General features: G+C 48.9%; 2 protein-coding genes across 3 annotated transcripts; both read right to left on the bottom strand.

Annotated features, from left to right (window-relative positions):
• Positions 1–188: 188 nt before the first annotated feature.
• Positions 189–7392, bottom strand: Myg1 (MYG1 exonuclease). Of its 2 annotated transcripts, none has more exons than NM_001005545.1 (7): positions 7176–7392; positions 6926–7038; positions 4424–4583; positions 1123–1275; positions 881–1003; positions 592–773; positions 189–403 (listed from the first exon to the last, which is right to left on the bottom strand). In NM_001005545.1, the coding sequence occupies exons 1-7, from the start codon at positions 7389–7391 to the stop codon at positions 205–207; spliced, it is 1146 nt and encodes a 381-aa protein (NP_001005545.1). In that variant the 5' UTR covers position 7392; the 3' UTR covers positions 189–204. The 2 variants fall into 2 exon arrangements, with proteins under 2 accessions (NP_001005545.1, XP_038934868.1); XM_039078940.2 differs by lacking the exon at positions 7176–7392 and adding an exon at positions 5717–5824 and having other exon boundaries at positions 6926–7017.
• Positions 7393–7653: 261 nt separating this feature from the next.
• Pfdn5 (prefoldin subunit 5) lies at positions 7654–12392 on the bottom strand. The gene is given in 6 exon segments (NM_001106794.2): positions 7654–7868; positions 9802–9907; positions 10023–10097; positions 11683–11714; positions 11999–12101; positions 12278–12392. Coding segments are annotated over 6 exon segments (465 nt in total). The 5' UTR covers positions 12350–12392; the 3' UTR covers positions 7654–7791.
• Positions 12393–13091: the final 699 nt, after the last annotated feature.

Below are 13091 nucleotides of genomic sequence, written 5' to 3'. Positions count from 1 at the left end.
TGGAATCTGTCCTCTCCCACAACAACCATGTGAACTGCTGAGCTATCTCCAGCCCACTGAGATGGTTCTCAACTAGTGTGAAAAGCAAGGCTGAGATGGGGAGATGCCAGGCATACGGTCCTGCCCATAGGATGTTGTACTTACAAGTCAGAGGATTCCCAGGTTCATGGATGAGGGACTGGGTCAGCTAGAGATGAATAAGTTTTATTGGACTACAGCATTTGCAAGAGGTACAGGTGCTGTGCGCTGGGCAAGGGTGGCACGGGCCATGTTCAGGGCACCCTCTCGAGTGTGGTGCCCACCAATGAAGCCACTGGCATGGACGAAGATGCAACCAGGGATCCCACTGACTTGGTCCAGGGCCTCATCCCGAAGTCCCCGCCATGGCTCGGGCAGGGGCAGCCTATATAAGAACAGAGGGGGCATGAGGAACTCGGGGGCAGCCTATGTAAGAACAGAGGGGGCATGAGGAACTCGGGGGCAGCCTATGTAAGAACAGAGGGGGCATGAGGAACTCGGGAAGGGAGCAGCTGTCATGCATGGGCGGCAGCCTCCAGCAATGCCAAAACAGACCTCAAGGTGGGTTCTCACCGGCTTTGGAATGAGTGAGGCTCCTTGGGCACACACTGGACTCGCCACTGTCCAGCCTGGTCAGTGTAGATAACAAAGGTGATGGCTACTGTGGGAGACAGCTCAGATTCTAGGTGGTACAGATGCTCCTTCCAAGGGCATCCGCCCTTTGCAAGTTCCACTATCTCCCCACTTGAGTCTACCTGAAAGGGAAGCAGAGTGTGGCTAGAAGGTTTGGGTAGAGCAAGAGGCACAGTTGACCAAATGGGTCAGAACCATCCCTGGCCCCGTGGCCACCTCCCAGGGCTACCTTGAATCTCTGGGCCAGGGCCTCCTCTACCAAGGCCCGGGCTGGCAGCCAGCTGTGCTGGTAGAAGTTTAGTCTTTGCAGAAACTCCTCTTGCACCAGGTCCATCGCACGCCTGAATCCTGCCTGGGAATGGTTGGAATGACAAGACATGTTGAACAGTGGTCCAAATTTTACTTCACAGGGCTTGGAAGACCCTTGGAAGTTCTTACTTTGTCTTCTGCAGTTCTGTGACTCAGGCTTACCTCAGTGTCTTGGTCAGGCTGGTTCCAGGTGGGATTAAGGCGAGAAACCCGGGCACTCAGTGTAGTGGTCAGTGCATAGCGAGGCTCCCCCTCTGCCCACTGAGAGATCCCATTGTCCACAGCATCCACCTCTTCCACAAAGTTCTCGTACATCTAAAGCAGCAGCAGGGGAGGATCCTTGAGGCTTAACAGCATGTAAACACACACTACCTCACAACAGCCCTCAGTGTTTGATCAGATGCAAGTGGGAGAACAAGGGATGGCAGCAACTGAGTGCTGGGTCTGGAATTCAGTCACCTGCCTTCTAATGCTGTCCCACGAGCATCCAAGGCCCCGGGCAGCGTGGGTGTGGAAGGATTGCTGAATTTTTTTCCATTAAATAAATTTTTAACCAGTGTAGTGGCACACACCTTTAATCCCAGAAGCAGGCAGATCTGTGGGTTCAAGGAAAGCCTGTTTTACACAGTGAGTTCCAGGACACCCAGAGATATGTAGTAAGACTTTGTCTATTTAAAAAAAACTAGGGGGCTGGAGAAATGGCTCAGCGGTTAGAAACACTGACTGTTCTTCCAAAGGTTCTGAGTCCAGTTCCCAGCAACCACACAGTGGCCCACAACCATCTGTAAAGTGATGATGCCCTCTTCTGGTGTGTCTGAAGACAGCTACAATGTACTTATATACATAAAATAATTCTTTTAGAAAATAAAATTAATAAATTTATTTTTATGTATATGGGTGTCTTGCATGTATGCCTATGTACGATGTATATGTGTGGTGTGGTGCCAGTGGAGGCCAGAAGAGGGCATCAGAGCTCCTGGAACTAGAGTCACAGGTGTTTGCAAAGCACCAAGTGGATGCTGGAAAAACAAATTCTGTCCACTTGTGTTCTTAACCCCCAGCCCGGCCACTGACTTTTGAACAAGGATTTCAGTTCCTAGGTAGGCTTGTGGGAATGGACTCTGTGCCAAAAGAGGGAAGAGTGGGTGGGCAGGGTAGACTGGATAGCAAATTAATGAGGCAGGAGTTGGTCTGGCCTAACACAGTTGAGTGGGGAAGTGTTGGTCAGACATCAAGAGCTGCGATGCTTCAGACTCTAGAGGGGAACCAGTATGAGATGCTGAGACATGGCCCTATAAGGCAGGCCTCCATCAGTAAGTAACTCGGTGTGTGGAAAGCACTGGCTAGCCCAAGGGAGCACTACAAAAGAAAGTCCTCCCTGAGCACCTCTTGGTCTATACCAAGGCCTTGAGTTCATTTAAAAACAGTTTACCCAGGGGTTGGGGATTTAGCTCAGTGGTAGAGTGGTAGAGCGCTTGCCTAGCAAGCGCAAGGCCCTGGGTTCGGTCCCCAGCTCCGAAAAAAAGAACAACAACAACAACAACAAAAAAAACAAAAACAAACAAACAAACAAAAAAACCCCCAAAAAAACAGTTTACCCAGCTACTTAGAAAACCCATCAGAGTGAAAGTGGAAACTGACTCCAGGTCTTGGCATTCTCAAAACTCTTAGCCCACTCACATCATCCCCCTGTGGTACAATCAAGTGGGAGCTGGAGAACTAAGCCCAACACCTGAGCTCAAGAGCCTAAGTAGCCAGCAGCTCAGGCTGCTGTCTCAGGGCAGGGAACTGGTAGATCTGAGGTTTGGAGGGATAAGGGTATGTGCTGTCCTTGGTACTGCTTGGTTCGAACCTGAAGATGTCTGCCCTTTTCTGCCTGATCCTGCCAAACTCCTGTGTAACCAGTGAATTATGGAGAATTATTATCCAGCCACAGTGTTGGAATCTCTGAGCCCAGTGCTTCTTCTGATGCAAGTAGCTTACTGAGAAATATCAAAAATTCTGTTTGTTTGGTCTGGTGTCTGCCTGTGTGCTGCCGTGCTCCCCACTACACGACAGCATGTCCGCCTGAGTTGGGGTACAGGTTGGCCTGGCATTCAAGATCCTCTGTCTAAGCCTGTCAAGTGTTGGATACAGTGGGCTCCATCAGACCTGGAGCCCAGGTTTTCTTGATATATATGAAGAAAAAAACTGGAAAAGGCTTTCAAAGCCCCTCCCAGAATGATGTGGTACTGTACACTTACAGGTCTAACAGCATAGATAGAACCTATCTCAATATAACAAAGTACTAAGGCTCCTCCCCATATATTAATGTCTAGTCCTCACTCCCTCTCCAAGATGCAGGCTGGAAGGAACAAAGAGCATGCCTGAGGAGGAGAGTGACTGAGAATGGCTAGTTATCAGGGAGTGGTGGCTCTACTTAAGAAGTAGGTGTGGGCTGGAGAGATGGCTCAGCGGTTAAGAGCCCCGACTGCTCTTCCAGAGGGCCTGAGTTCAATTCCCAGCAACCACATGGTGGCTCACAACCATTGTAAAGAGATCTGATGCCCTCTTCTGGTGTCTGAAGACAGCTACAGGCTACAGTGTATTATATATAATAAATGAATAAATCTTAAAAAAAAAAAGAACTAGGTGTGGCCCTGTTGGAGGAGGTGTGTCACCAGGGGTGGGCTTTGAGGTTCCCAAAGACCAAGCCAGGCCCAGCGTTACTTTCGCCTGCTGCTGCCTGCTGATCCATAGCAGAACTTAGAGCAACTTCTCTGGCATCATGTCCGCCTGTGTGCTGCCATGCTCCCCACTATGACAGCATGTTTGCCTGTGTGCTGCCATGCTCCCCACTATGACAGCATGTCTGCCTGTGTGCTGCCATGCTCCCCACTATGATGACAGCATGTCTGCCTGTGTGCTGCCATGCTCCCCACTATGATGACAGCATGTCTGCCTGTGTGCTGCCATGCTCCCCACTATGATGACAGCATGTCTGCCTGTGTGCTGCCATGCTCCCCACTATGATGACAGCATGTCCGCCTGTGTGCTGCCATGCTCCCCACTATGATGACAGCATGTCCACCTGTGTGCTGCCGTGCTCCCCACTACACGACAGCATGTCCGCCTGTGTGCTGCCGTGGTCCCCACTATGATGACAGCATGTCCGCCTGTGTGCTGCCGTGCTCCCCACTATGATGACAGCATGTCTGCCTGTGTGCTGCCGTGCTCCCCACTACACGACAGCATGTCCGCCTGTGTGCTGCCGTGCTCCCCACTATGATGACAGCAGATGTTTTAAACTTCTGAAACCATGAGCCAGCCCCATTTAAATGCTTTCTTTTGTAAGAGCTGCTGTGTCATGGTGTCTCTTCACAGAAATAGGACAGTGACTAAGACCAGAGGCCTAGTTCAGGGCTGCAGCCGTGCAGGCTGGTGGGAATGCATAGACGGGACAACTCTGTCCTCAGGCTCCTACCTTGTCATAGATGGTGTCCACCACGCTGTCCTCTTCACTAGTGCCCAGCAACTGGGCCAGGAGCTTATGCCCAAAGTGCAGATAGACAAGTCCCGCACTGCTCAACTTGGTCTGCCATGGCTTCCCAGGGCACAAGGAACTCATGGTTTCTGTAAAAGTCCTAAGGAGCACAGGGAGGGGCTGAGCTGAAAAAGTTGCTCCACGAGTCTAATCTGTGTGTGCAAGTTTATACATTGAGACCTGGGTATCAGTGGGATGGGGGATAAACCACTTGAGAAGATGTTAGGGTTTCCTCTGTGCCAACATAGGCCTCGCTGAAAGCTTCTACTCCGGCATTCCCGTGACAACGCTGGGACTCATCCTATTGTACGCTGGGTTTATGTTTTGAACGTTATAGAGAAAAGTCAAAGATCCTGTCCTTCCAAGTCCATCCGTGAGAGGGGACAAAGGACAGAGCAACTACAGCTTACTGTCACCTGCGAGAGGGGACAAGTGACAGAGCAACTGTAGCTTACTGTCACCATCTGTGCTTCCCAAGGGCCTGGCCTCCAGACTTCAAGTTCTTTATGTAAAGTGGGGCAGTGTTTGCCTGGAAACTTCATACATCCATACACATGCACACACACACAACACACACACACACACACACACACAGAGACATGTACAGACACACACGCACATGCACACACACAGAGACACACAGACACAGACACAGACACAGACACACACACAGACACACACACACACACACACACACACACACACACACACGCTTTTGGAGACAGGGTTTCTCTGTGTAGTCCTGGTTATCCCAGAACTCTACCTGCTTTGGCTCTCAAGAACTGCGATTAAAGGTGCAGAACATCATACCTGGCTATAATTTTTCTTCCTTGAGGGGAATGGGATTTATGTGATCCAGGCTAGGTTCAAACTTGCTAGCACATGATGACCTGTAACTTATGACTCTCCTGCCTCTACTTGGGAAGTGCTGGTCACAGCTGTACACCATCACCTGGCTCCTCCTCCTGCATCTTCTATATCATCTCTAAGTTACTTATGATGCGTCTTAGGATGCAGATGTTAGGGAAGTAGCTGTTATACTTTAGAGGACAAGACTATTCACAAGCTGGGTGTGGTGGCACAAGCCTTTAATCCCTGCACTTGGGAGGCAGAGGCAGGCAGATCTCTGTGAGTTTGGGGTCAGCCTGGTCTACAAAGTGAGTTCCAGGACAGTCAGGATACATACAGAAACTGTCTTGACAAGCCAAAAAGCAAAGCAAAGCGGCTACTCACATTCCATACCGGTGATGTTTACTTTAAAAGGGGAAAGCCAGGCATGGTAGCGCACCTTTCATTCCAGCACTGGGGAAGTAGAGGCAGCCATGTTTCTGGGAGCCTGGACTACAGAGGGAGTTCCAAGACAGTCAGTGCTATAGTGAAATCATGTCTCAAAAAACAAACCAAACAAACAACAGAAGGGAACAAATATTCCTAAATTGGAGGGTGGAGTTGTGAGATTTTGGACGAGGGAAAGAAGCACACACAAGGAAAGCCTATCTTTTAGGAACGGTGGGGACCCGCACTGAAGCATGAGTTCGAGTTGGAGGTGCAGTAGTGCTGTGATCATATCACACGTAACAGCCCATTTTCCTGTCTGCTGCTGTGATAAAACACCTGACAGAAACAACTGGGGAAAAGGTTTATTGTAGCTCACAGCATCAGACTGCAGTCCATCACAGAAGGGAAGGTGGCATAAACTTAGAATAGCAAGTCACATCTCTCCCAGACAAGAGGAGAGAGAAAACAAGGGCACACGAACTTCACCATCTTCCCCTCACACAGCCCAGGGATTGGTGCCTCCCACAGTGGGCCGGGTCTTACAAGGCAAGCAAACACCCCACAAACACGGCCAACCCCATCTGGATAGTCCCTCAATGAACCAATTCCCTGGTGATTCTAGAATCTAAATTGTGTCAAGTTGATAATGTTAATTAAAATTAACCATCACAGGGCTGGAGATGGCTAAAAGAGCGGGATGCTCTTGCAGAGGATGCAGGTTCAAGTCCCTGCATCCAGGCGTTGTCTCAGGACTTCTTTGATGCCAACTCCAGGGGATCCTGACGCCTTTTTTCCGACCCCCGTGGAAACCAATGCACTTGGTGCACAGACGTGAATGCAGACAAGACACCTCTACTCTTAAGCAAAAGGCCACCTCAGTAGATTGTCCTTGAACTAGAAGAATCCAGCAGCCTTCGGCAAGGACAGGAGAATGGAAAACTGCTGGTGTGAAAAGAAGTGAGTGCAGGAGGGAACTGATGGAAGTTCCAGGCTAAGGAGCAAGCCCAAAGCAAGCTTTAATTCCCAGAGCAATAAATTGCGTGGCTTCAATGATGAGGCAGTGTGACCTTGGCTGTCATGGACTTGGGGGTGGGTGGGTGGCCGGACTGGAGCATTAAAGTTAAATCAAGAAAGTCAGAACAGGCAGCGAGTTTGTGAACTCACCTCTGGTGATGATCATAACGGTGTCTCTGAGGGTTGTACTCACCACCCACATCCACCACGATGTCACACAAAGCCAGTTTTTCAGGATCCCGAGTCCGCACAATCTCTGCATTCTGCAGACACAGAAGGGGCTGTCAGATAGGAGTCAGAGAACTAAGGTTGGGTTTCCAGGGCGCGTGTCTCAGAGGACGGTGGTGCTTAGGCTTCTGCAAGCATCAGAGAGGACCTGGTTAGGTTCATGGGTCCATACCCTGTACTCGGGCAGTAGGCGGAGCAATGCGCAAGCCAGAGCCTCATCGCAGTGGAAGGTGCCGTTGTGCGTCCCGATTCGGGGCGGTGCCATGAGGTTGTTGCGAGGTCTTTTAGGGGGCAGATCGGGCTCCGAGACAAGCATGCAGTGCTGGACTTGGAGAACTGACCGGAGCGGCAACAGTGTTAAGACTCCTCGCAGGAACCCTCTACCCATAAGGTTCCCTCCACAGGAAGATCGACCCGGAAGAGGAAGTCTCTGGTACAGCTTCACTTCCGCCTGCCATCTGTCCCCATGGCAACAAGCAAAACCGCACGAGCAACTTAGTGCAAGCCTTCTTACAGCTCCTCAAACCGCTGGTTGGAACTTACAAAAGGCAGTGTGGCTAGTCCAGTTTGGGGGCTCCTGACAAAAGTAAACCCCCCGGGCACTCCCAGTTCACCACCGGTCCCGCGTTTAATGTAAGAAAAGACCACCATTTGCACAGCTGGCACATTTATTAACATTAAACACAAGACCCTCTCTTCCCAGACACTTTCCCAGGAGGCCACTGCCAAAAAAAGTCCCAGGCCCCTTGAAAAAGGGTCCTTCTCTGCTTCGTTTCCGCGACACATTCTCATGCCTTGGCAGTGGCCTGCGTTGCCCCCAGGGCTGTGAGCTGCTGAATCTTCTGGCTCATCATTTCCACGACGGCTACAAGAAAAGAAGGAGCAGTCACATCCTAGCGAGAGTATGTTGAGGACCCAAGGTAGAAGAACACTGACAGTTAAACCACTAACCACTGGAATGTAAAAATAAACACAATGTTAGCCATAACCATAAGACTGTCATGTGAGGGCTGACAACACACAACACTGAAGGCCATATTCAATCTCCAACACCACTTAAAAAATGAATCAGGAGGCTGAGTCAGGTGGATTTCCTTGCCTTCCAGATCTGTTCTGCCTATAGAATCTGGTCTATTCTCTATTCGATACTCTAGTTTATAGTATAGAATGAGGTTGTCTCAAAATAAAAATAAGCCCCCCTCCACCACTGCTTTAAAATCAAGACCTTTAAAAAAAAAAAAAAAAAAGCACTCCCAGAACACCTTCCTACACCCTTTTCCAGATCGATTTCTGAACTGGACCTACACTTTCCTTTTTAACTTCCTGGTAATTACTAGTGTTTATTTAACAGATCCCTATGCACTTATAGTCATTTCATCCCGACTCATTAACAGACACCAAAGAGAAGCAGAAACGTCTTTTGTATTGTTGCTGCTTTTGAGACAGGGTCTCTACATAGTCCTGGCTGGCCTCAAACTCGCATGTGCCTGCCTCTGCCTCCCAAATGCTGGGTTGACAGGTGTCACCACCACGTCCCACAGACACGTGAAGATGTCTTCCAGCTTCATGTTATGCTCCATATTTTCTTCATGTTTGTATGGGGTGTGGACGCGTGTGGAGACCAGAGGAGAGCATGGCATCTCACTGTGCTTTGTCATTCTCTGCCTCTCCCTTGGGACAGGGTCTCCATTGAACTTACCAATTCAACCAGGGCGGCCAGCCAGTGCACTCCTAGATCTGTCTGTCTCTGTCCCACCAGCACTGGAGTTACAAGTACTTGGGCCATGTCCAACTTGCATGTGGGTGCTGGAGATTTGAACTCAAGTCCTTATGGTTATGCAGCAAGCGCCCTGAGCCATCTCCCCAGCCAGTCCTTGGTTGTTTTTTAATATTTAGTTTGTGAGTGTGCATGTGTACATACGTACCATGATCATGAAGGAGCAACAGAGGGCATAGCTCCCATTGCCAGCTGCCTGTGTTTTCTGCAAGCACATTAAGTGCTGGTAACTGCTGAACCTTTCTCTAGCCACCGTTGTTTTTTGAGACATGATCTTGGTATTTACCCTGGCCTCCACATGCAATAAGGTGTGCCCCACCACATATAGGTAGGTTACTCATTTAAATGGATAGTATGGTATATGATTACATATGTGTGCACTATGTCCCAGGCTAATTCAACTGTATCTATTTGGGGGTAGGACAGAGTCTCATGCATCCACACTGGCCTTGAGCTGGCTATGTAGTAAGGGTGATTCCTCTGCCTCTACCTCCTAAAAACGGGACTGAAGTGTGTTCCACAAATCCTGGCTGCTGTTTTCTTTTGAGACAGGGTCTTGCTATGCAGTCCTGGAATTCACAGCGATCCTTCTGCTGTAACCTCATCTTAGCTAAAAGCCACACAAGCCCGATAACAAAGTTTAATCTCTAGGACCCAGAGAGGAAGGAGAAAAACAATTCCTGAAAAATTTTTCTTCCAACTTTCCCATGTACACCACAGCTCTTTTTTTTTTTCTTTTTTTTTTTTTTTTTTTTGGTTCTTTTTTTCGGAGCTGGGGACCGAACCCAGGGCCTTGCGCTTGCTAGGCAAGCGCTCTACCACTGAGCTAAATCCCCAGCCCCACACCACAGCACTTCTATGGCCCTTGCCTGTCTGGTTTTTTGGTTTTTGGTTTTTGGTGTGTGTGTGTGTGTGTGTGTGTGTGTGTGTGTGTGTGTGTGTGTGTGTGTGTGTGTGTGTGTGTGTAATAAACACAACCTGCTAATAGCAGTTTTACAAGAGGTGCCTGGGCAGAACTGACCTTGTTTCATGGCATGCTTCTCCTGCAGAGCTGGCTGGATTTTCTCCATCTGTTTGGTAAGAAAGTCTATCTTCCTTTTGAAGAAGTCCTTGGCATCCTCAGCTGTCTGCAAGAGCAGAGGTGAATGAATGAAAGGCTAAAGAGAGACCCTGCCCTACGCCACACCTCTTCCCTTAAGCTCCCATTGTCACCTTCTCCGAGGACATCCACACACCGCTCACCTTCTCCACGTAGTAACCAGTTCCCACATCGATAAGCACATGTTCCACATCGTGGAGCTTCCCGGGGACATACATCTGAGAAGCCAGGGTTAAGGGAAAACTGGTACAGCATGAGACATGGTTTTGGTAGCCACAGTGCTAACCGCAAAGTGCCTTTTCTAAAAAGCTGCAGCCAGGAGAACCAAGTAACCGAAGGCCTTAGCTTCCTGGTCACTGTAAGTGGAAGGAGACAGAGAAGCTGAAACACTTTCTTGTCCTGACCCCATCTCTCATCCTTAAAGGAGCTCCTGTATTCCCCACACCAGTCTTTCCAGGGGGAACGGGTTGGATACTTAGGATTCTCTCCTAAGGTTCTAGAGATGGTATGAGCAAAAAACCAGCCTCACTCCCCCTGATGGACTGTTATTAATTTTTATTTAATTTTTTAAATTTTGGTAGATTTGTGGTGGTTAGAATATGCTTGGCCCACGGAGTGGCACTGTTAGGAGGTGTGACTTTGTTGGAGGAAGTGTGGCGGTGGGGCTTTAAGACCCCCCTCCTCCTAGCTACCTGAAGTCTCTTCTCCTGGCTGCCCTTGGATGAAGATGTAGAACTCTCAGCTCCTTCTGCAGCACCATGTCTTACTGGTTGCTGCCATGCTTCCTGCCATGATGATAATGGACTAAACCTCTGAATCTGTAAACCCTCCCCAATTAAAGGTTTGCCTTTATAAGAGTTGCCTTGGTCACAGCGTCTCTTCACAGCAATGAAACCCTAAGACAAGACTGTGTGTATGTACATGCATGCCTGGTCCCTGCAGGAGCTGGGAAAGGTTGCTGTATCCCCTTGGAGTCACCTACACCGTGTAGACACTGGGGACCAAAGCAGGTTCTCAGCAAGAGCAAGGGCTCTGACTGCCGAGCCATTTCTCCACCTTCCAACTACCACTACATTTACTTGTTTTTGTGTGTGTTTTCACAAGTGTGCAAGCCATGGAGCAGAGGTCCGAGGACAACTTCTGGGAGTTGGTTTTCTCGTTCTACCATGTTCGTATCAGAGATTGAACTCAGGTTGTATGTGTGGTTTTTTACCTTCTGCGTCACCTTGCTGGCTCTATTGTTGTGACTTAGAACAGTCTTCACCACATTGCTATTCTTAGGTTTCTCTCTCTCTTTTTTTTTTTTCCTTTCTTTTCTTCGGAGCTGGGGACTGAACCCAGGGCCTTGCGCTTGCTAGGCAAGTGCTCTACCACTGAGCTAAATCACCAATGCCCTTAGGTTTCTCTTTAACTGTCATTTCTGACAGCAGGTCATTTCAACAGGTGGAAACAATCTAGGTTTCTTAGTGAAAGTAGTTCAGGGATGAGCCGCAATTAAGCTAAAATTGAGAAGAGACATGTTCACAATTTCAACACCCTAACATTTTTTTTCTACTGCATTAGCCGAATGCCAGCTTTATCTCTGTATTATAATAACATCTCTAAACAACAAAGAGAAACACCACATTTCAATTAACTGAACTCTGATACAAAGTATTACATGGACACCTGTCCAAGGTTAGACAAGAGAACTACATAGTGTGCAACTATTCATAAATATCGTTGGGGAATAATCAAAACTCTCTCCGGTTTTGGGGAAGACTGTGGAAGAAGGTAAGGTAGCAATTCCCGTGGAAAGGATACAGAACTCGTCAGTGGGACCAGTAATTCTTTTCCTGTGAAAGTAATGAAGACAAACAGCTGGGGAAGGCTAGCCGCTCCCACGTGAAGACGTTAAGGGAAGCTCCCACCTGGGCTCAGTGTCCACAGACATTGAAAAGAACAGTAACTGAGGAATGTCTTGTAAATTTTAGATTTCCGTAGGCAACATGCGGGGGCTCGTGTGGTTATACACACTACGTAACGGATAATTTTCTCTAACGAAAACTGACTAGGAAAAAGCCACAGAGAAGCCGGCTAGCGACGTTTCCCCAGGTGCCCTCACCCGCCTAGCCCATACCCTCGTTGCTCTTGTTCAGCACGTTCAGACAGTCCTTGGCTTCCACATACTTAGTCTGTACCACCTTGAGCTGAGCAATTGACGTGGACAAAAACTCCACTTCCTACAGAAGCCGGGGAAAAAAGGGTCAGCTCGGGAACCGAGAAAGCCGGGCTCAGGCAGAGGGGGCGGGACCTGGGACCGGATAGGGGTTTCCCTGGGAAAGGAAACCTCCCCCACCAGGAGGGAACGCGGTCGGAGGATGTGAAGCGCTAGGAAGGTGCTGGGACAGGTCCTCACCTGGTCCAGCTGGTTCTTGAGCATTTCCAGTTGTGGCAGATTCAGCTCCGTGATGTTAATCGACTGCGCCATGTTGGGAAGGAGGACTGCCGAAGCGGAAGCCGGCTAGGCGAGCGAAGCTCTAGCCACTCTGCGTTATCTCTATGGTGCCGCCGGGGGATACGCTCTGCGCCCGTTATCTCTATGATCCTGCGTTTCGGACCCGCTATACGAATCTCAAGCTTGATTAGAGAACAGTTTCTTTTCGTAAGTACACTAATGCTGTCACGATTAACTAGCAGACACGACTTGAGACCTCAAGGAACTCGAAACTCTTGATTCACTGCACAACCACAAGATTGTAAAGCAATATGCCACTGCATGTTTTTGGGACGAGCCTGCAGGGAGCCAGTGTTCTGACAGTGTACCACGTGCTTTAAAGGATAAAGTGGAAGTGCCAAAAAGGAGCAACTGTCAACCAACTACATTTATTTTCGTGTCTCAGTTATGCAGGCAAACCAACTTTAGGTACTCTGAAAGAGCAGCCCAGTGCTCTTAACTGCTAACCATTTGTCTCACCTCGCCATAATTGCTTCTTTGTGTTGGGTATGAAGGGTATGTGTGCTTCCCAGCAATTTGTTTAGTTGGTGCGACAGAACATATGTGAGTAGCAAACCCCAAAGAATCTGCTACTGCCATTGCTCAAGTGTAGCCGCCTTCATGGGATGAGCAATGGTTTCTAAAATCATCCAGGAGAGGGGCAATGGCAGTAGAGGAATTAAAAACATCCGCATCGCCTGATCACTGCCTTTCTTTGCTCCAATATAAACTTTGC

This window comes from Rattus norvegicus, chromosome 7 (genome assembly GCF_036323735.1).
Source record: "Rattus norvegicus strain BN/NHsdMcwi chromosome 7, GRCr8, whole genome shotgun sequence".
NCBI lineage: Eukaryota > Metazoa > Chordata > Mammalia > Rodentia > Muridae > Rattus > Rattus norvegicus.
Note: the sequence above shows the minus strand (reverse complement) of the source record. Positions and strands in the feature narration are given on the sequence as shown.